Here is a 20,846-nt window from a genome sequence, read left to right on the forward strand (position 1 = left end):
GGGAATCTAGCTAATCTCTTTCCTGCAACTCGTGATTGCAGAAAAGAAATTTGCTCTGTGTATGGCCGTGTAAGTATTCCATGTGCATTAAAAAATACAAAGCTCTTGGTATGAAAATACTGTGAACTATGTTAGGTAGCATACTATTTTGTCTCAGCCATAACCTCTTTGTTTTGTTCTATTCATGTAATACACTGGAAAAAAAAAAAAAAAAAACTATATCTCATTTTCTCCTCTCTACTTTTATATGGAGCTGTACCAAACAGGGATGACCTATCCGATGTTTGAAACACACCTATGGTATTAAAAAAAAAGAGCACACTTAGGCAAAATGAGAGCAAAAAATGTAATAGATGGCAGTTTTTCCCCTTATTTTGATTTGATGATCCTGCCAGTGACACACTTTTTATTCTAAGGTGATAACCCTCAATCACTGTATCTTTCAAAGAGCAGCATTACCACTCTATGGTGCATGGTGTAAGTTTATTAAACTGTGAGGTTTCCTGCCTTTACACATTCTGGCTCTTCACCTTGTATAAAACTAGAGGAGAACTGGTTTATGAGTATGATATGTAGTAGAAGTGATATCTGAGAAACATGATATCACAAGATCAGAGGCTAAGATATTCTTGAATGAAAAAAAAAACATAAAAGGTGAAAAAATGAAAAATTAAATTAAAATTAATAAAAGATCTATGTAAGAATGGCCATTCATAAATGTGTTTTTGTTTGTGTCAAGACATTCCTGTGCCACTTGTAACCAAGTGTATTTAAATAGCCATAAATGCACTCAGTTACAAGTGTCACAGAAATGTCACACGCATACACACACGCACAGATAATATTATATATATATATATATATAAATGGCCACGATGTGCCCCTGCTTCCTCTGAACCACATTAGAACAGGTAATGTAACCTTTCTTAACTTTTACAGGGGGGTGCTAAGGTGGAGAATCAGGCAGCAAGAAAACTGCCAGCGAGGTGCTTACATCACACCTTATTAAATTGGCCATTTATACAAAAAATACAATGGCTGCTTCTCACTGAGCTGTAATGAGAAGTGGGGAATATCATCTCCACTCCTCATCATAGTTTATTAAACCGCTCCACAGTGAAGATAAGTTGCAATAGTCACTATCATGGTTGATCCCAGTTTAATAAACGTACACCTAAGTGTGTTACAACTACATAACCCCTTCCTCCTCTCCATAACATAGGAGAGGTGTTCTGTAGTTCATGGGGAGAACAGAATGGTAACTGATATAAATCAGCAGCGGCAGAGAGCATTGGACATTAGCAGCTCACAGCTCACAAGGTTTCTGACAGGATCAACATGTAATTTTATCAAACAGCTATAATAAAATGCTTACAATGGTATATTTAACAGACCAAAAGTTAGTAAGAAAAGTTAATTGCTAGCATATACATATACTTTGGTAGGCAGGTTTAAAAATACAGTAAATCTAGTATACTTTAAACATTCACTGTAGGTGAATCTTTCAGGTGCATGTGTTTTAAATAAAAGTGATTGATTTAGCACTAGTGTAAATGTTTGTTGAAAGTCACATTCACCACTTTAAATAGAGCCCTAAAGTGTGGTGCATTGTATCATTGTATCTTCCCAAATTTCTGTTTCCACCATATTGACTCAAGCCATAACAAATCCTGGTTTGGACAAATTGATTTAATCATCAATACTTTTGTATCCTAATTTATATTATATAGTATAAGCTTCTTAAAAGCATTACAACAAATTAATTGAATCAAATATACCCAATACCTATTTTTAAATGTGTTCCTTAACTATACACCTCCCAACAAAAACACCACACATAAACCTAACAAATGTTTTTCTTAAAGCCCTTATTTTTTTTATTTTTTTTTTAACGAGTAGAAAATAATAATTGGTTATTCTTACATTTTAAAACACAAGGAACACTATAAAAAATATATCTCATACCTGTTCCCTCAGTTTCAAATGTTGTTATAAGGAAAATGCCTTGGCCAAAAGCAGTTGTTGATAATAGACACTATAACAAAAAGACAGAAAGGGTTGTTACTATTGATAGTAAAAGCATCCATTCCAAAAAAGATATGTACTTATTTTGAAAGAACACCCCCTGAGGTCAGTGAAACCGTGGGAAGTAGATGTGGGGTCCTTTGAGGAAGAGCAATGCAAGGAGGCACTGGAGGCAGTCCAAACATCCTCCCTTAATGTTACACAAAAGGTTATGCAGGTATATATTTTGTTACGGGCTCACTACACCTCTTAGAAACGTTTTCAAATTGGAGTTTTGACAGACCCCATATGTACACAGTGTCAGAGAGAGCATGGTGACTTACTCTACCTACTGTAGTGTTGCCCTAAACTGCTACTGGACAGTTATAGTAAACATACTTATTAGGGTGTTTCAAGCATTACTAAAATTGAACCCTAAACAATGTGTTATAGGCATCTTAAAGTGTTACTAAACTCAGGACCATGCATTCACTATTTCTGGTCTCCCACAGTACACAGAACATGGAAATGTAATTATTTTAGTAAATATAAACTGCTAAATACCTTTCCTCATCAGCAGTATAAAGTGGTCTTATGACTTCTATCAGTGTCTGGTTAAAGCTTGTAGGAGGAGTTTTCATTCTCCTCTGACTGTCAAATTAGGCTGCAGGACCCTGACCTTCTGTCTGAACAGTGATGATTGGCCCTGCTCCACACACATGCACCCTCCCAAGAAAAAAAAAAACTGAGCCTGCCTCCAAAGGCTCTGTCTTATCAGGATCAGACAGCCTTTTTACACAATGCAGAGGATTAACCCCTTAGGTTCCACAGTGAGTATAATAAACATGCTTTACTGCATATACAGACTGATTTGACTGTTGTGGGTTTAGTAACACTCTACAATTGCAAACCATTACTATAGAGGCCATTATCAGGGCCCTGTTTCAAGCATGTAGGCTTATATTAAAAACTGGAAATCAGCTGACCCACCCACACATTCTAAATTGGTGAAGCAGATGGGAGAGACCCTCAGATTGGAGTGATTTATCTACCAGCACAGGGGGTGCCTGGGAAATTTGAAAAGCTATGGGCTCCATGGTTGGATAAAGCAGGCCTTTAATTATTGACCGCATTATTTTATGAGGTTGTCTATACCTGGAACTTAGACTAATGTATGATAAAGCACTGCAGCTGTACTTGAGCTATTTGTATACTGTTTCTGACTGTACCTACATTACCTACTCGTACCTACCCTGAATGTACCATATACTGTATTTATCGGCGTATAACATGCACTTTTTTTTTTTTTAAATCAGGGGAAAATCGTGGGTGTGTGTTATACACCGATCCTTGCCGATCTCCGCTGATTGTGAGCGGAGCGGAGCAATCGTACCGAGATACACATAGACGAGTGTACTCCTCTCTTCTCGGCTCCACTCACAGTCATGCCAAGTCCCGCCATTGGACCTGTGTTATGTCCATCATAGGGCAGGACTGGGCGAGACTGAGCAGAGCCGAGTACACTCGGCTATGTGTATCTCGGTTCCGCCCAGTCCCTGCGATCTCAGCGGCGCTCACTCTGCTCCGCCAAGTCCCTGTGATCTCGGCGGCACCATATTTAAATCTGGACAAGGCTGCAATGGACACTGGGGGCAAGGCTGCACTGACAAGGCTGCAATGGACACTGGATAATGGGGCTGCAGAATTTAGATTGTATTTTCTCAAGAGAATCAAATGAATGCAGAGCTGTGCAAGGAACTTTTTCTGGCCATTCAGTGTTAGGATGCTTTCTCAAGCATACCCTGTGCTTGCCTTGTAACTTTCTTGTGCATCTCTAAACTGGATCAGTGGACAAACTCTTTATGTAAATAACCGTATATATCTGTAGAGATACTTTTTTTGGTGACATACTAATCCACATATTACCATAAAGTTATTGCTATAAATTGTTCTGCAATATAGTTTTATTTTAAGTTCTGAATAACACATCATAATATTTTTTTCCAGGATGCAAGATAGATTTTCAATAACAGAGGCAGCAGTGGGAAAACAAACTCCCTGCTGATTCAGAACTATAGCTCTTAATAATGCTTACACTCACCGGCGGATTGGAGAGCTATAAGTCTTACTCCACAAGTGTTGGACCATTACAGAGACTGCTATTCTCACAAAGAGAGCAAGGATCCTTAGCTGCAGGCTACTGGCACAGGACAGGTTTTATTAGTGAGAGTGGGGTGTCTTTACACTTATATGACAGCTAAGACATTGAAAATCTGTTAGTTTGCTATACTCATAAATTATACTTGCAGTTTTGTATAAGTCGAAGGCTTGGCTTTACCCATACCTATATTCTGACCACAGACATTTTTTACTGTACCTAATTGCTTTGTTGTTACGCCCCTGCCTGTGTAACAATTAAACTATGGTTTATCCCTCCCTTATTAGGCCATGGTTTCACAGTTTGTTCAATGTGTTCCTTCCCTTTTTTTGTGTAGCACCTGCCTTACAATGTTTAATGCTGGTTTGTGAATATTTATATGGCACATTGGTCATATTTTGCCTTAAGGCTATAGAATATCATTGCAATTAAAAAGAAAATGCTACCTTACCATTAAACATTGTGTTGCAAAACTGAATTGCTTCTGCAGAACAAGTAGTATTATATATGGTAGAAAGTTGATCATGTACAATATACTGCCACAAAATGCTGCAGTATTTGCTTTGTTAAAAAATCTGCTGACCAGAAAACTAAACATTATGACTGAAATTCCAAATTCCAGAAAAAAAAGAAAAATGATGATTCCATTGCTGTGAACAAGGATTCCACTTAGTTTAAGAATCAATACAATGATAAAGCTGTTGATTGCCATAATTCCTATGTTTTCAAGCAGCCAGGCAAGGCAATTTGTTTCTTCATGAACACCCATCATCTTCATGTACTGAAAACAGCAAATAAAAGTTGTATATTTAAATTAGTAATTTACATATTTAATAGGCACATTTTATTACACAAATGTTGTTTAAATTTGCTGGAATTTAATCTATTAAATCATTTTCAGCAATCTGTATATGAAAGTCAAAAATAGTGTTGGGATGTGAAATCTGTTGCCACTTTTACAAATAAAGGGGAGGCAATGACCTGCACTACAAAAGGGGTTTTTCTCTAGTTATCATATCAGGAAGAAACAATCATCAGACACCTGTTATCAGCTATGCGTTTTTTGAGATGCCAGCTGTAAACATACAATAGCTCCAACACGAGGTTCGTCCATCTGCACTGTGTAGCATGAATGGAGGAATCCACTTTTTTGTGTTCTTGAGAAATTGTACAAATTCTGTCCCTTAGATAAAGGATGCTGTACTCTTTGCACCTGCCATACAACTCACCTTTGCCATACATAACACAGTCCTTTACACTCTGCGTCTCTTTACAGCACTGTCATTTCCCACACTCACACACTTGCTTGATGCCACTAACTCTGCCTATTATTTTTTGTTTACAAATGATTTTTATTATAGTAAAGGTCATGATACAATATACTCATGTTAAAGTACATAAAAGGTGATGTTACAGAATTCAAGTGCACATATGGGTGTAGTCAAATAGTAGAAATATACTAACAATTCAACAGTGTAAAAATAATTTATATAATATTTAGAATTTTACTCTAGCATAAAACGTATTCTGTCAGCAAGATACATATTATATAACTTTGTTAAGGCATTGTTGGTATAAGATGGGATGTGCCGATTCAGAAAAATGGCTATAAGGTAATTACTAGATGGTATAGAACCCCCTCACGTCTCCACAAATTTTCTTTGAACATTCCCGACACCTGCTGGCGATGTGGGATAGAGGTGGGTACTATGCTCCCTGTGTGGTAGGCCTGCGAGAAACTTCAGCCATTCTGGAAAGAAGTTCACGACCTCATCTCACATATCACTACGCATACTCTTGACTTCACCCCGGCCCAATTCCTCCTACATCACACCTCAATATCCAAAAAAGAATATCACAAATCTTTAGCCATGCATATGGTCAATGCAGCTAGACTATGTATTCCCAAACATTGGTGCTCCACATGCACTCCAACGATCAGGCAGTGGTTTGCGAGGATCTCTAAAATAAAGGATATGGAGGAACTGATCCATATCTCACAAGATAGAATGCACAAATTCCCAAGTATATGGGCCTGCTGGATTCATTTTACAACCACTGATAAATATCCCCAATATACCCAATAAGGTTACTTCTTAACCTCTGTGTCCAGCCACAGGCTACATTCAGCAGCTGGGCGGGTGGGGGGTGCGGAACCTCGGTGCTCCCCCACCTTCCCCTCTATCCCCATTCTTACTCCTGGCCCTCCCTCTCCCTCTTTCTCTATATTCCTTCCTTTCCCTCCTACTCCTCACTATTTCTTTTCTCTTTTCCTCTCCTCAGCTCCGTTTCTTTTCGTTCTCTGAGTGTACTTGACTCCAACTCTGTACTCTGAGCTCACTCATTGAACTTGTCGAACTTGGACACTATGACCTACTATTTGACACCCCTATTTCAGTACCTTGTAAGCCTTAATAAGTTATATCAAGTTTTAGTTTAGGTCCAGGAACGATTTCATGATGCCTTTCCTCCCCTTGCTGGGGTCAAGGGGGGGGCAGGGGGAGGCGAAATTTGATAACGGGACCCTCTGCCCTCAGACGCTAATCTTTGGGTTTACTCATTTGGTTCCTTGCCATTGTCCTTCAAGCTACATTTTCTAGTTGTATTTTTCAAAAGGTACCATTGTATTGTCCTGATCTTGTATTGACATGTGTTCCTGTGTTGGCTTTGTATGTCTACCTCTTTATATTGAATATTTTATCTTTATGGAAAAAAAAATAAGATGGGATGTGCAAAACATAAAAGGTAAGATGGGTAGAATATGTAAACATTTATAAGAAAAAACAATGTTAACGTAAAGATATTTCGCAGGATATCCATTTTTTTTTAAAGATGTGCATGGTGTCAAAAAGTATACGATGGATACATTCTGAGAGTTTGATTTGTTCCATTCTGTTTATGACCTGAGGCCAAGGAATGGAGGTAGAGCGCCAATTGAATGCCATGGTCCAATAGATGGATCTAAATAGGGTATGGATAAGTCTAGTATGGGTGTGAACAAAAGACACATCTGTGTAATTTCTCTACCCATTAATTGTTTTATTTTATTTATTTCAGGTACTTATATAGCACTGTCAATTTATGCAGTGCTTTACATATACATTATACATTCACATCAGTCCCTACACCCTCAAGGAGCTTACAATCTAAGGTCCCTAACTCACATTCATACATACTAGGGCCACTTTAGACAGGATGCAATTAACCTACCAGCATGTCTTTGGAGTGTGGGAGGAAACTGGAGTACCTGGAGGAAACCCACGCAGACACAGGGAGAACATGCAAACTCCAGGCAGGTGGTGTCATGGTTGGGATTTGAACCAGTGTCCCTTCTTACTGCTAGGTGAGAGTGCTACCACTACACCACTGTGCCGCCCCTAATTAATCTTTGTTTGTTGCCATTTGGATTTGAGAGGTTTGCAGCCTCTAAAACAGAGGGGGGATGTTGATAGGTAGAAAGAATTAATTTTGTCAGGGGTTGGATACCACCTAGTGTGGAGCTTGATAGCGGATTCCCTAACTGAGATTGTTCTAGTACATTTTTGTAGCTTTCGGATCATAACATCCCATCCTTCTTTTCTCTCTGGAGTGGATCTAAGGTCTTTTTAGGGATTAAAAGTGGGAGAGCTCTAACAAAAAAAAAAATAGTTTGGGTAAAATAACCAATTTGGTAGCAACTATTCTTCCCATTACCAAAATATGATAAGTTGACCATAGTTTAAGCAAGGTTTTAATATTAGTAAATAGTGGTTGGTAATTGGCCTGAAAAAGGGTTTTTTGGAGGGAGTAAGATGAATACCTAAATATCTAAAGGAATTAGAGCACCAAGTGAATGGAAATTTTTTTTTTAGAAAATATGTCATTAAAGGTGGAATATTTATGGGCAAGGCAGAGTATTTAGATACATTTACACTTAAACCAGTAAGGTTATGAAATATGTCTAGTTCTTTTTTTTCCATAGTATTTTATTGAAGAAAATACAGGAATAAATGAACATGTATAACAGTAGTTATATGGGCCCAACGGCCTAAGGATATACAAGGATTTTGTAGCAAACATCAGGAGTAAACATGTATACCAATTGTAGGAGAATAATAGTACATAACAGTGACTATATAAGTATGTTGGGTAATTGGATCATTTGTAGTTAGGATGTGAGTTTTGTTTCTCTGAAATCGGGGGTCGCCGGATCTCTGAGGGGACAAAATTCACATTAGATTTTATTGTGCTGTGATTTGAGTTAGTTTCTTAAAATAGACTGTAATGACCATTAGTGTTTCTGTAGGGTGATATGTTGGATATGTTTTCGGTGTGGTATGTGTCAGATAGTGTAAGTTACTTGTGTTCTATTTAATATCAAAAAGCGACTTTCTGGGTCTTTAAATATATTGTGAGTTTCAAAAACTATAGAATTTTTTATGAAGATGGTTACACTTCTATATTCAGAATTATAAGTCTTACAGTAAAATTGGCTGCATGATTTATCAAAGTATTGGGGATGATTGGCTGTAGAAAAGTGGGTTTCTTGGAATAAAATTATATCAGCCCCCCAATCTTTTGTAGTGGCGGAATGCTTTCCTTTTTTTTCTGAGGTGAATTGATGCCTTGAGTAATCTGCGAAACCACCTTAAGTCCCGTCATAATGGTAAGAGGGAAAGAAGGATCTTATGAAGTGGTAGGTGATACACACCGCACTCCGGGCAACAAGAGAGAGATTATTAATGTAAAACAGAAAAACATCACCAAAATTGCAAAAAATAATGACATAGTTATTAAAAAAGATTTCTGTAATAACTGTCGCAAAATGTGTGGGGTAACTCTGCCTATTATGTGCTTCTTTTGTAGGTGGTGCACCCCCTGCTGGATGTTAGGTGGGATAGTTGCGATGTTCGGCACAGAAGGCCTCCCTGGTTGCAGCACTGTGGGCTTGGGTTGCGCTCTATCGGTGGACCTCAGTGGCAGGCTTTGTGGGGCACTTAGACTATTAGACTATTCAGAATATGAATCATTAACCATTACTCTCTGAATTCTGTCTTTTAGCCAGTTTTTCTATCCATTTACAAACAGATTTTTCCAGACCTGTAGACTTAACCTTACACATTATCCGTGTGTGGGGAACTGTGTCAAACGCTTTTGCAAAATCCAAGTATACCACATCCCCAGCCACCCCTCCGTCCAAGGTTTTACTTACCTCTTCATAAAAAGAAATCAGATTTATCTGACAACTTCTGTCTGTCATGAATCCATGCTGTCTGTTGCTTAAAATACTTTTTATCCAGCAAGAACTCCCCAGTATCTTCCCAACTATAGAAATTAAACTAGCAGGTCTATAGTTACTTGGCAAAAACATTAGTCCCTTTTTAAATATAGGCACCACATTGGCCTTACACCAATCCAGTGGTACTATTTCAATCATTAAAGAGTCCCTAAAAATGAGAAACAATGACTTTGAAATGACAGAGCTCAATTCTTTTAGGATCTGTGGGTGTATGCCATCTGGTTAAGGTGCTTTATTCACATTTATTCTGTCTAAGTATTTTTAGATCATATCAATTTTGAGCCATTGTGGATCATTTGGGGCTGTGTCAATACCATCCCCATTATGGCCGTGAGCTTCCCCATGAAGGTATTTAATAAATTAGCTTCTCTTTGTCTCCAGTCACCCACTCTAGATTATTTTGTAAAGGGCCTACATGCTAACATTTTACTATTAATATATTTGAAGAATTTTTTGGGTTTGTCCTACTATCTTTTGCAATTTGTTGTTCGTTTTGAATTTTTGCATCCTTGATTTCCTTTTTACAAATTGTTATATTCTTTGTAACATTTAAATGATAGTGTTCCTTCATTTTTATATTTTATGCTATTGTATTTATTATTATTAGCAGTAGTGGTAGTAGTATTTTCCTTCTTGGGTCCTTCCTGTGGTCAGCATGTATATGCATATATTTTTTTCAGATCTCCTAGCTGCCCTCTGGATCTTTACATTTACAGTTGTCTCTTTTTCCTCTTTTAGGAGCCTTTCACTATGGGATCACCACAATACCAGGTTTATTGTTTTTGACCTGTAGGCTTGCGACCGCTAACCCCTCTATGAGTTTGTGAGTATTTAGAGTACCATGTTGTTGTATTTTGTAATATGTTTCTATTGTTCAGTTATGTCATGTTTATAATTATTCATTCTTGCCAAGCCAGGTGTATTTATGCCTTGACCAAGAGTGATATTTGAAATGTGTCAGCCAGTGTATACATCAAGACTGTTACACTTAAACCTATGAGAGTTCTACATGGTGTTTTGTTCTTCTATGGAATAAGCTTACAGTGTATGTTTTGAGATATGATTTTATGCTTTGTAATAAAGATGTAATAAAATTGTTTTTTATTAATTTACTCTCAGAAATGACAATGACCTTTTTGGGACACTTTGGAAAAATGTATAGATTCTCAGTTTTACACAACTCCTTCATTTTGTGCAGGTATGTATAAAATAGAGCTTTTAGACCCAAATTATTCTACTGTGTTTTGGCAGAATATGAGTTTGAGCATGGAAAAGCTGGGAGAATGGATTTCCAATCACCATGGAATTCTGAGGAAACTTTTTGCAAGTATATCCCTTAAGACTTCAATATTACTCTGCTAGGAAGATACAGAAAGGTTCTTTGCAAGAAAAGACTCACAAATCCTACTTAGGAGAGATACGGTAGTCTGGAATGGAGAGCTTGTTGAAGATCTCCTAGAATTCAAGTAGAAACCACTGAAGGAGAGATTCAATGCTTGCAGCCTGTTCCTTTCAATATGCATGCCATTAGACTAAGCTAGACAATTCACTTCTGGAAGAATCTGAGCTCCCTGCCATAAAAGACCTCATGTGTATGGGAGCCTTCTCAGAAGATCCACAAACATCTGGACCAGAAGGTGGAACACTTCTAGGTCAAAGGAGAGCAATAGGTATTGCTGATGCCCTCTCCTCTTGTATTTTCAACAGGCTGTGAGAGGGATCAGATGCAGCAGAGTAAATCTTCAAGGTTTAGGAAAGTACATCCTGCCCCAGGGTTTGTGGTCAAAAGTACTGGGAGAAAACCATTGGAATCAGGGTGTACGTAGATGCCATCATTTCCATCTCCAGTCCTCGCCATAATACACCGTAAGAGGTTTTGTGGTCCTCCAGGTATTCCTCTGCCTCAGCTAATATCTGAAGTAGTTGTACACTCCTTGCTCCCACTTGCTCCCACTTATCCCATAATATATGAAACTGCCATCCTATTTTCCATTAATAACTTCACCCAGCAACCCTGTATTACAGGCAGAGAAACCTGTGTATATTCCTAATATGTTTTGACAGATTGGAGATATTTTTTGCATTAATCTAGGTGACAACTTGTGCACTGAATCACATAAACTATGTAAGTTGAGCCACAATTCATATTGCCTAATGGGAAATTGTTCCCCAGTAGTGTCAGATGTATTATCCTTGCTGACTCTAGGTACACTACCATACCAACATGTATTGTGACCACAATGAAAAGACCCCAAATATGACAGTCAGGTTATTTTATTAATGTGGTTATGACTAGAAAAATAGCTAGGAGAAGGTAATGAGGATAAAGTAGGTGCTCTCTGGGTAGAAGAAATGGTAACCTTTTAGATGAAACTCAACTCAAGCTGCTTATCTGAGAAAATAAAAGGAATATTCTTAATAATAATATTAACAATATGGTTGCATTCGGCTAAATAGGTAGTGAGTGACAAAGGTTACTTTTGAGGCTGGGTTCACACTAGTGTGAATTGGATGCGACTTTCACCGCATCCAATTCGCAAGACAGGAGATTGTGACCGGCTCTCTATGGTGTCAGTTAACATACAAGGTGTGTCTATTAAAAACAAGACTGATTAAACATAGGCCATTTTTTGCGATACGGCACTGTTTCGCTTTAACTAACAACTGCGCAGTTGTGCGATGCTGTACCCAAACAAAATTGACGTCCTTTTTTCCCACAAATAGAGCTTTCTTTTGGATGTATTTGATCATCTCTGCGGTTTTTATTTTTTGCGCTATAAACAAAAAAGAGGCAATTTTGAAAGAAAAAAACACAGTATTTTGTACTTTTTGCTGTAATAAATAGCCCCAATTTTTTTTTAGAAAAGCGAATTTTTTCCTCAGTTTAGGCCGACGTGTATTTTTCTACATATTTTTGGTAATAAAAATCGCAAACAGCATATATTTATTTGTTTGGGCAAAAGTTATAGCGTTTACAAAATAGGGGATAGATTTATGGCATTTTTATTATTTTTTTTACTAGTAATGGCAGCGATCTGTGATTTTTAGCAAGACTGCGACATTATAGCGGTCACCTTTTACACATTTTGGGGTCGATTGACAATTATACAGCGATCAATGCTATAAAAATGCACTAATTACTGTATAAATGTCACTGCCAGGGAAGGGGTTACCACTAGGGGGCGATCAAAGTGTTAACTGTGTTCCCTATGTGTGTGTTCTAACTGTGGGGGATGGGACTGACTATAGGAGATGAGAGATCGTGGTTCCCAGCTCGTAGGAACTCACAATCTCTCTGTCCTCTCCTCACAGAACTGGGATGCGTGTTTACACACACACGTCCCTGTTCTGCCTCTCGTGCCCGCAATCGCTCGTGGACAGCAGTCATTGCAACCACCAGTCATGAGCATTGGCACCCCTACTGCTCAGCAGGCGCGCGCTCGCCTACTATCCCGCTTAAAGGGACCGATGTATAGCTACGACGGTTTGCAGGATTGTGCCGACCTGCCGAAGTATAATGTCAGCGGCTGGTCGGCAAGTGGTTAAATAACTCACCTTTATTTATATGCATTACAAATTTACTGCTTGTCCCCTTCAATATATTCCCCGTTTACACTAATACATTGCTGCAGTCTTGTTTTCCATTGGTCAAAAGCATGGAGAAATTTGATTTTTTGTCAGCTTTTTCAACACATCCTCCGTTTTCTTCTTTACAGCATCAACTGACTTAAAATATGTCCCTTTAAGCACTGATTTAACTTTTGGGAATTCATTCTCACATCCCTCGCTGAATCTTTTGTGCCACTCAAACACACGCACACAAGACAGGCCATCTTTCCCATAAGCTGTAGTAAGCATTTGAAAACATTCTGTTGGTGTTTTGTGCAATTTTACTAAAAATTTCAAATTGACACATTGTTCAACTTTTAAACTTAGCATTTTTTTCGGTACACTACAGAAAACACAACTAAACTAAATGGTGGCTTACAATCAACTGAACATCATAGAGTGTTTCTGCTTGTCATGCAGGTTCAAACATGTTCAAGGTCACCACGCATGCAGTTATAACTGGTTCTGACTGCTTTGTTTACTAGGTGGGATCATAGTTACATAGTTACATAGTAGGTGAGGTTGAAAAAAGATGCACGTCCATCAAGTCCAACCCATGTGTGTGATTATATGTCAGTATTACATTGTATATCCCTGTATGTTGCGGTCATTCAGGTGCTTATCTAATAGTTTCTTGAAACTATCGATGCTCCCCGCTGAGACCACCGCCTGTGGAAGGGAATTCCACATCCTTGCGACTCTTACAGTAAAGAACCCTTTAAGTTGTTTAAGGTTAAACCTCTTTTCTTCTAATTTTAATGAGTGGCCACGAGTCTTGTTAAACTCCCTTCTGCGAAAAATCTTTATCCCTATTGTGGGGTCACCAGTATGGTATTTGTATATTGAAATCATATCTTCTCTTCTCCAGAGAGAATAAGTTCAGTGCCTATAACCTTTCCTCATAACTAATATCCTCCAGACCCTTTATTAGCTTTGTTGCCCTTCTTTGTACTCACTCTATTTCCAGTACATCCTTCCTGAGGACTGGTGCCCAGAACTGGACAGCATACTCTAGGTGCGGCTGGACCAGAGTCTTGTAGAGCGGGAGAATTATCGTTTTATCTCTGTAGTTGATCCCCTTTTTAATGCATGCCAATATTCTGTTTGCTTTGTTAGCAGCAGCTTGGCATTGCATGCTATTGCTGAGCCTATCATCTACTAGGATCCCCAGGTCCTTTTCCATCCTAGATTCCCCCAGAGGTTCTCCCCCCAGTGTACAGGGTTGCATAGATTCGTTATTTAATAGACACACCTCGTATCTCCGGGTCGGCTGTGGAGCGGCTTGCACAGGAGTCCTGTGTGTCTTTGGCTCAGTTTCAGGGCCAAATTCAGGCAAATAGGCCCTCCCTGATTTGTCCCTGAAATGGAGAACAGGGATGCACCGTACTCCCTGCTGTGAGCCGTATTCAGCAGCAGTGTCAACCCAGCCTGAATCTTATTTCCTTTTGTTTTTATTTCTGTGTTTTGAATATTTACCTGTCCCATGGCAACTACCCCCAAGTAAATCAGATTTTTGTCTCCTAGAGGCGATATCAAATCCCCTCTGTATTGACCAATCTGAGTATCCCCTCTGTTTCAATCTCATCGCATTCCAAAAGGAAAGTGGCATCTGCAGAGCAATTTCTTCTGGCTTTAATAAATTCCCCCAGTGGAATAGATTTGATAGTATGGACAGGGTGGCAACTACTTGCCATGTGCACTGGCAAATGCCTGTAACAAGGGGTGGGAAAAAAGATGTTTTTCTTTGTGAATTGTTTGGTGCAGAAATTGTCCTATGGTTGGAATATGTGGATGAAATATTGACTGCAATGGGGTTTTGGAGGATTTATCTAGGTTGAAAGTCTTTGTTTGGAAATGAAGATGATAAATATTTATCTCACATTTAGTGTGAATAGGGTTCAGCTACATGTCCCTTATTTGGAAACAATTTAGGGAAGGTATCACATTGTGTAAATAAGGCATTAAAAAATATAGCAAGGAACTCACTTCGCCATACTATCAGTCGTCACTAATGCCCCGTACACACGGTCGGACTTTGTTCGGACATTCCGACAACAAAATCCTAGGATTTTTTCCAACGGATGTTGGCTCAAACTTGTTTTGCGTACACACAGTCACACAAAGTTGTCGGAATTTCCAATCGCCAACAACGCGGTGACGTCAAGCATGTACGACGAGACTAGAAAGGGCCAGTTCAGAACCAAGCGCGGCACCCTTTGGGCTCCTTTTGCTAATCTCGTGTTAGTAAAAGTTTGGTGAGAGACAATTCGCACTTTTTCAGACTCGTGGCTTTCAGATCGTTTTCTGTGGTTCAGTTTGTGCTTGTGGGTTTGTATCTGCTCTTCAGTGCAAGCAAGTTCTGCGTGACTTTAAGTAGTCATTGTGTTCTTGTTCGTTCGTTACTGTTTTTCAGGTCGCTCTTCACAGGCCTTGCTGTTCTTCAGTGCGCTCTGTTACTTCGTTCTGAGCAGCCGACCATTTTCTAGCCATGTTGCGTATACGTACTCCTCGTAGAGTTCGTGCTGTGTGGGGGCTTGGTGTTGGGGTCTTGACCTTGACACAAGTCCAGTCCATGAACAGGGTGGGGAGGAGTTCATGGACCAAGAATTGGTTGCTTCAGCGTGACCAGTTCTCTCATATGCCTTTGCTCCGTGAGATCCGTGAGAATAATCTTGATGATTTCAGGAACTTTCTCAGGATGACGGACCCCGTATTTCACCGTCTGCTGGCTTCGCTGACCCCCTATATCAGCAGGCAGGATACCTGCATGAGGCAAGCCATCACTCCAGAGCAGAGGCTCGTCGCTACCCTGCGGTACTTGGCGACAGGGAGAAGCCTGCAGGACCTCAATTTCTCGACAGGCATCTCCCCCCAGGCTCTGGGGATCATCATCCCAGAGACCTGTTCTGCCATCATCCAGGTCCTGCAGAAGGAGTATATGAAGGTAAGATTTTTATCCTTTAATATCACATTTTATTGTATGTAATGTTTGATAATATGTTGTATTTCTTTCCTCATTCCCTAATTACCATGATTGTAATATGCTGTGAATGTCCCCTTTGTTCTCATGCATGCTGGATTTTTATGTAATTATTTTTTTAGTCCTTCATACATATCTGCCTTCACTTACCTCCCCAACATGCTCTCCTGCCCCTATATTCACCTCATGTAGTCACTTAACAATGTATTTTATCAGCTCCATAGTAATGCTTTACCCCAAACACCCTCTAAAATGTTTTTAAATGTGATTTGTGCTTTAAATTCAGGCAGAGTGCCAGAGGCTTTTTTTTGTAGTGTCCCCAAATCATTTTTCTAAATCCTCCCTCCCCCAACTGCTAAGTCAGCTGATCCCAATTCTCTATCTATCCTCAATCATCTATCTGCTGACTTTGCCAAACCCATACACACTATACCCATCTCTTTACTGGTCAGATTTATGGATGAATTCCCCAAAGCATGTAGTGCAAAGGCCTGCCTGTATACTTTCCAATGGTACTCTTTAAAGTTTTTGTATTCTATTATTATCTTGATAGGTAATATCAGAATGTCCAAATGTCCTCAAATGTGTACAGTGTGTATTTATATCTTTGCATTATGACACTTCTTACCTGTCCAGTGGGCTGTCAATAGTGTAACTAAGGAGGGGCTGTTCCAAGTAATACCCTGTATTTAGGCATTCATCTCTCAATGAAGTGAAGAGGGTTACCTGTCCAAGATTCCACCCCCCCTATAATGTTAGAAATGGCCCATGAGGGGGGGGGGGATATGATAGGTCTACCTTATACTTTGTTGTTAATTTCCCCTTAATAAATGCTATCTGGAGGTTGGCCAAGAATGTTTGTGCCTAATCTGCTTGCCATGTTTATGTGCAAAAATAGTAATTTATTTTTGTTTTCCTCAACAGTTTCCTTCCACGCCACAGGAATGGCAGACTGTGGCCTCCCACTTTGCCCAGCGGTGGGACTTTCCTAACTGCGGGGGGGCAATTGATGGGAAACACGTCCACATCGTCCCACCACCCAACTCGGGGTCATACTATTTCAACTATAAGGGGTTCAATAGTATTGTGATGTTGGCGGTGGTGTCGGCTAATTATGACTTCTTGTATGTGGACGTGGGGAAGAATGGCCAGATGTCCGATGGTGGAGTCATCGCCCAGACGGAGTTCTACAGGAGTCTCCAGAATGGCAGCTTGGACTTGCCACCTCCAGAGGACTCCCATTCGTCTTCGTTGCGGATGAAGCATTTGCGCTGGGGGACCATCTTATGCGGCCATTCCCGATGAGGACCCTCACCCCGGAACAGAGGGTTTTTAATTACCAGCTGGCCAGAGCCAGAAGAGTGGTGGAGAACACATTTGGAATCCTGGCCAGCCGGTTCCGCCTATTTCTGACACCCATCCATATGGCGGAGTATAAATGTAATCATCTAATCCTGGTGTGCTGTGTTCTCCATAACTTTTTACGCGAACATTCTGCCAACTATGCTGGATCAGTTGGGCCTGAGGCCGGAATTCTACATGATCCAACCCTGACGGCGCTTGAAATTAGCCGTCCTGGCTTGCCCTCCCTGAGTGCCCGTGATGTCCGGTTAAGATACCTTGAGTTCTTTGCGGGTAGGGGGGCTATCAATATGCCAGACAATTTGTGAAGCATTTAGCAAATAAAAAAGAAAAAGCTAATCTTTGGTGACATTTACTGCTTGTGTTTGTTTTAGCTGACCATGACAGCAATGTGTGGAGTCCTGAAAATGGCATGATTGTGTAACCTTATACAAAGCACTGTTGGGTGTTATTTACTAAAGGCGTAGACACTTTTTATACTACAAGTGCACTTGAAACTGCACTGAAACTGCACTTGTAGTGCAAAGAGGATTTGCCCTTCGGCAATAACCACCATTTTCTCTGAAAACAGCAATTACATCACCACAAAAGTGTTGTAGCGTTGAGACAATAATCCACACATTCTTGATTCACAAACTTTTTAACACCTGCACAATCACATGTGCATTTACCAAAGGTTTTTAAAACAAACCAACATGTTTGTTGTATAACAATTTTTGGGGTGGCATTATCAAAAATAGAAATGTCCATTTACGATAAAACAGGTGGGTGTAAAAACAACAAGAAAGACAAAAATCTTGAACTTACAAAGTTCACATATGGTAAAACTTGAAGGCAATATCAGACATGAGTATTTAGGAAATGTGTTTGATATTGCATTCAGATGGGGTGAAGTCACCCCTTGAAAAGCCAAATTTGGAAGATGCACACCAATTTACGAATGTCAACATATGCTAGCTGTCATCACGGGGGATCAAGGGACGTGTTTTGTGGGAGCAAAGCCTTCCTCACCGCTACTTTATTATTGAGGAAGGGGTTGCACCCCCAAAACGCGTCCATTAATCTCCCGTGATGGCAGATAGCACATGTTGGCACACTGTGTGCATCCTCCAAATTTGGCTTTTCGAAACATTGCTCAAAAATTTTTAAGATTGTAGCACACAAAAAAAAGTGATTTTGTGGGGTTTTAAATTCGCCCCAAAACATCAATGATGTTATTATTTTTTTGAATAACATCATTGATTTTTTTCTTGAGGTTTTCCAATTCAAAATTACAGCCCATGATCTCCCCGATCAGGATCTTGGCACTTTCTGATGTGAAAGGATCTCGATCCATAACATCACGATCACCTAAAAAGAGAGAAACCAAACAAAAACAGGTATCAAAAATCTGCCAGCATCCATCTCTTACCTGAGCCTGTGGTCGCAGACACTCACCTGTTGTGGTGCCAATTTCCACCACATCTCCTTCCTCCTCCTGCTCAGCTTGTGTTTGGGGTATTTCCCCTTCTTCCAGAGGGGGGGGGTCTGTGGTCTCCTCGGATGAGGGGTGTCCTCCAAGTCTTTTCTCCCCTATGTAAAACAAAAATGGTATAATTAGCACACAGATATTTGATGGCAGAACTATAAATAGGAAACATTGCTTGGAAGTGGGGTACAATTGTCAATTTTAGCAGAGTTCGAAGATGTAGCTTTTTTAGTGTCCTTTGTCAACCTGAAATACTTTACCTGTTTTGTACAAGCTTCACAGATGGAGACCCCCCTATAGTATACACTGGAGCACCTGTGTGCCCCCCTAATAAAAATTGTGTTCTTGTGTCCCACACTAGTGCTCCAGTGTCCAGATGTGAAAACAGCTGCTGAGTGTCCCCTCCTTACACAGAATCTAGTTTGCATTTCATTCTAGTAACAAAGCCATCTACACAACCAAAGATTTTTCATACAAGTAGGCCATAAAAAATGTAGGAAAATGCATATGGCCTAAACAATGGTGTTTTAGAGGCCAAAATAAAAATGTTGGATACGAACGATTAATGGTCCCATGAACATTAAAATTGCCATTTTAAACTGTACAACAATTAAGAAAAGCATATGGAGCAGCACGAATGTAATAAAGACAAAAAGAATAGGAACACAGCACAACTACTTACTTTTATGCAGCACTCTCCGGTTCTTTCTGTACTGCTCGGGCTCTCTTAATTTCAGGTCCGACCACCGCTTCCTGAGCTGATCTTTCGATCGTCGTACCCCGAAATTCCGGTGCAGACTTTTGACCACTTTCGCCATGATCTTGGCCTTTCTGATATTGGGGTTGTGGTAAGGTCCATACTTTCCATCATAGTCGGCCTTCTTCAGGATGTCCACCATGTCCAACATCTCCCCAAAGGACATATTTGTGGCCTTAAATCTTCTCCTTCTGGATCGGGACGTGTCCGGATCCTGGCTTTCCTCCTCCTCCTTGTTCCTGTAATTAGCACGCACCTGCTGTGTATCCACCATGTGCTCTTCCCCCACTGCGCAGAATGAAAAGGGGCGGGGAATAGACTAGAAAGAATGTCATGGGCGGGCGGAGTTACACGCATGCGCAGTGTATATAAAGCATAACACACGTGCGTATTACGTACGATCTGTGAGCGGAGGAAGGAGCATTGGAGGCGCCGATCGTAAGAACGAAGGTAAGAGACATACTTGTGCCTATACTGCTTCTACATTGAGGCCTATATTTTAACAAGATTAGGAGAGTTTGGCCTGACATTAGGGTTTGTCTTGTGTTGTGTCTTGCAGTGAACATGGATATCTTACAAGATAATGACTTCATGGCAATATTCATTGACATGTTCAGGGAGCTGCCCTGTCTGTGGGAGATCAACCACCCACGTTACAGGAACCAAACAAAGAGGAAGGCAGTGCTGGATCAATTGTTGGAAATTGTGAAGCAGGTGATTCCCACAGCAGACATCACATATTTGAAGATCCTAATTGGTGGCCTGAGGAGCACATATGTAAGGGAGCGCCAGAAAGTCCAGGATTCGCAGAGATCCGGAGCAGCAGATGACATTTATGTCCCCAGGATGTGGTACTATGACAGGCTGCATTTTCTGGCAGGCCAGACTGAACCCAGGTCATCCCTCTCCAGTCTTCCTTCCATGCTTCCTTCCTCTCCAGCTGAGGCTTCTGACGCCCAACCTGGGCCTTCCAGGCAACAACATGTGGAGGAGCCCAGATTGAGCCAGGTATAGCATTCCTCTATAAATATTTCTGCTTGTCCAATCAATGATGTTAACTAGATGTTAGTTTGGAGTACTAATTTATGATTGTGATTGATGATGCAAAACATTACAACCATGTCCCTTTTTCATACACAGGGAAGTCTCAGCCAGGAGGTGGCCGGGCCGAGCCGGCTGCCTGATCTGCAGGTCCCTCCCCTACACCTGGAAAGAGAAAGTGGCAGGAGG

General features: G+C 40.2%; 1 protein-coding gene across 1 annotated transcript in view; it reads right to left on the reverse strand.

The window, feature by feature from the left end:
* Window positions 1–4,314: 4,314 nt before the first annotated feature.
* The window catches only part of LOC141144685 (ATP-binding cassette sub-family A member 13-like), a 178,730-nt gene continuing 162,198 nt past the window's right edge, over window positions 4,315–20,846 (reverse strand). Inside the window, exon 4 of the mRNA XM_073630620.1 lies at window positions 4,315–4,943. Within this exon, the coding sequence (XP_073486721.1) occupies window positions 4,605–4,943 (339 nt within the window). The 3' untranslated portion in view covers window positions 4,315–4,604. The remainder of the gene's footprint in view (window positions 4,944–20,846) is intronic.

Source organism: Aquarana catesbeiana, linkage group LG05 (assembly GCF_042186555.1).
Source record: "Aquarana catesbeiana isolate 2022-GZ linkage group LG05, ASM4218655v1, whole genome shotgun sequence".
Taxonomy (NCBI): domain Eukaryota; kingdom Metazoa; phylum Chordata; class Amphibia; order Anura; family Ranidae; genus Aquarana; species Aquarana catesbeiana.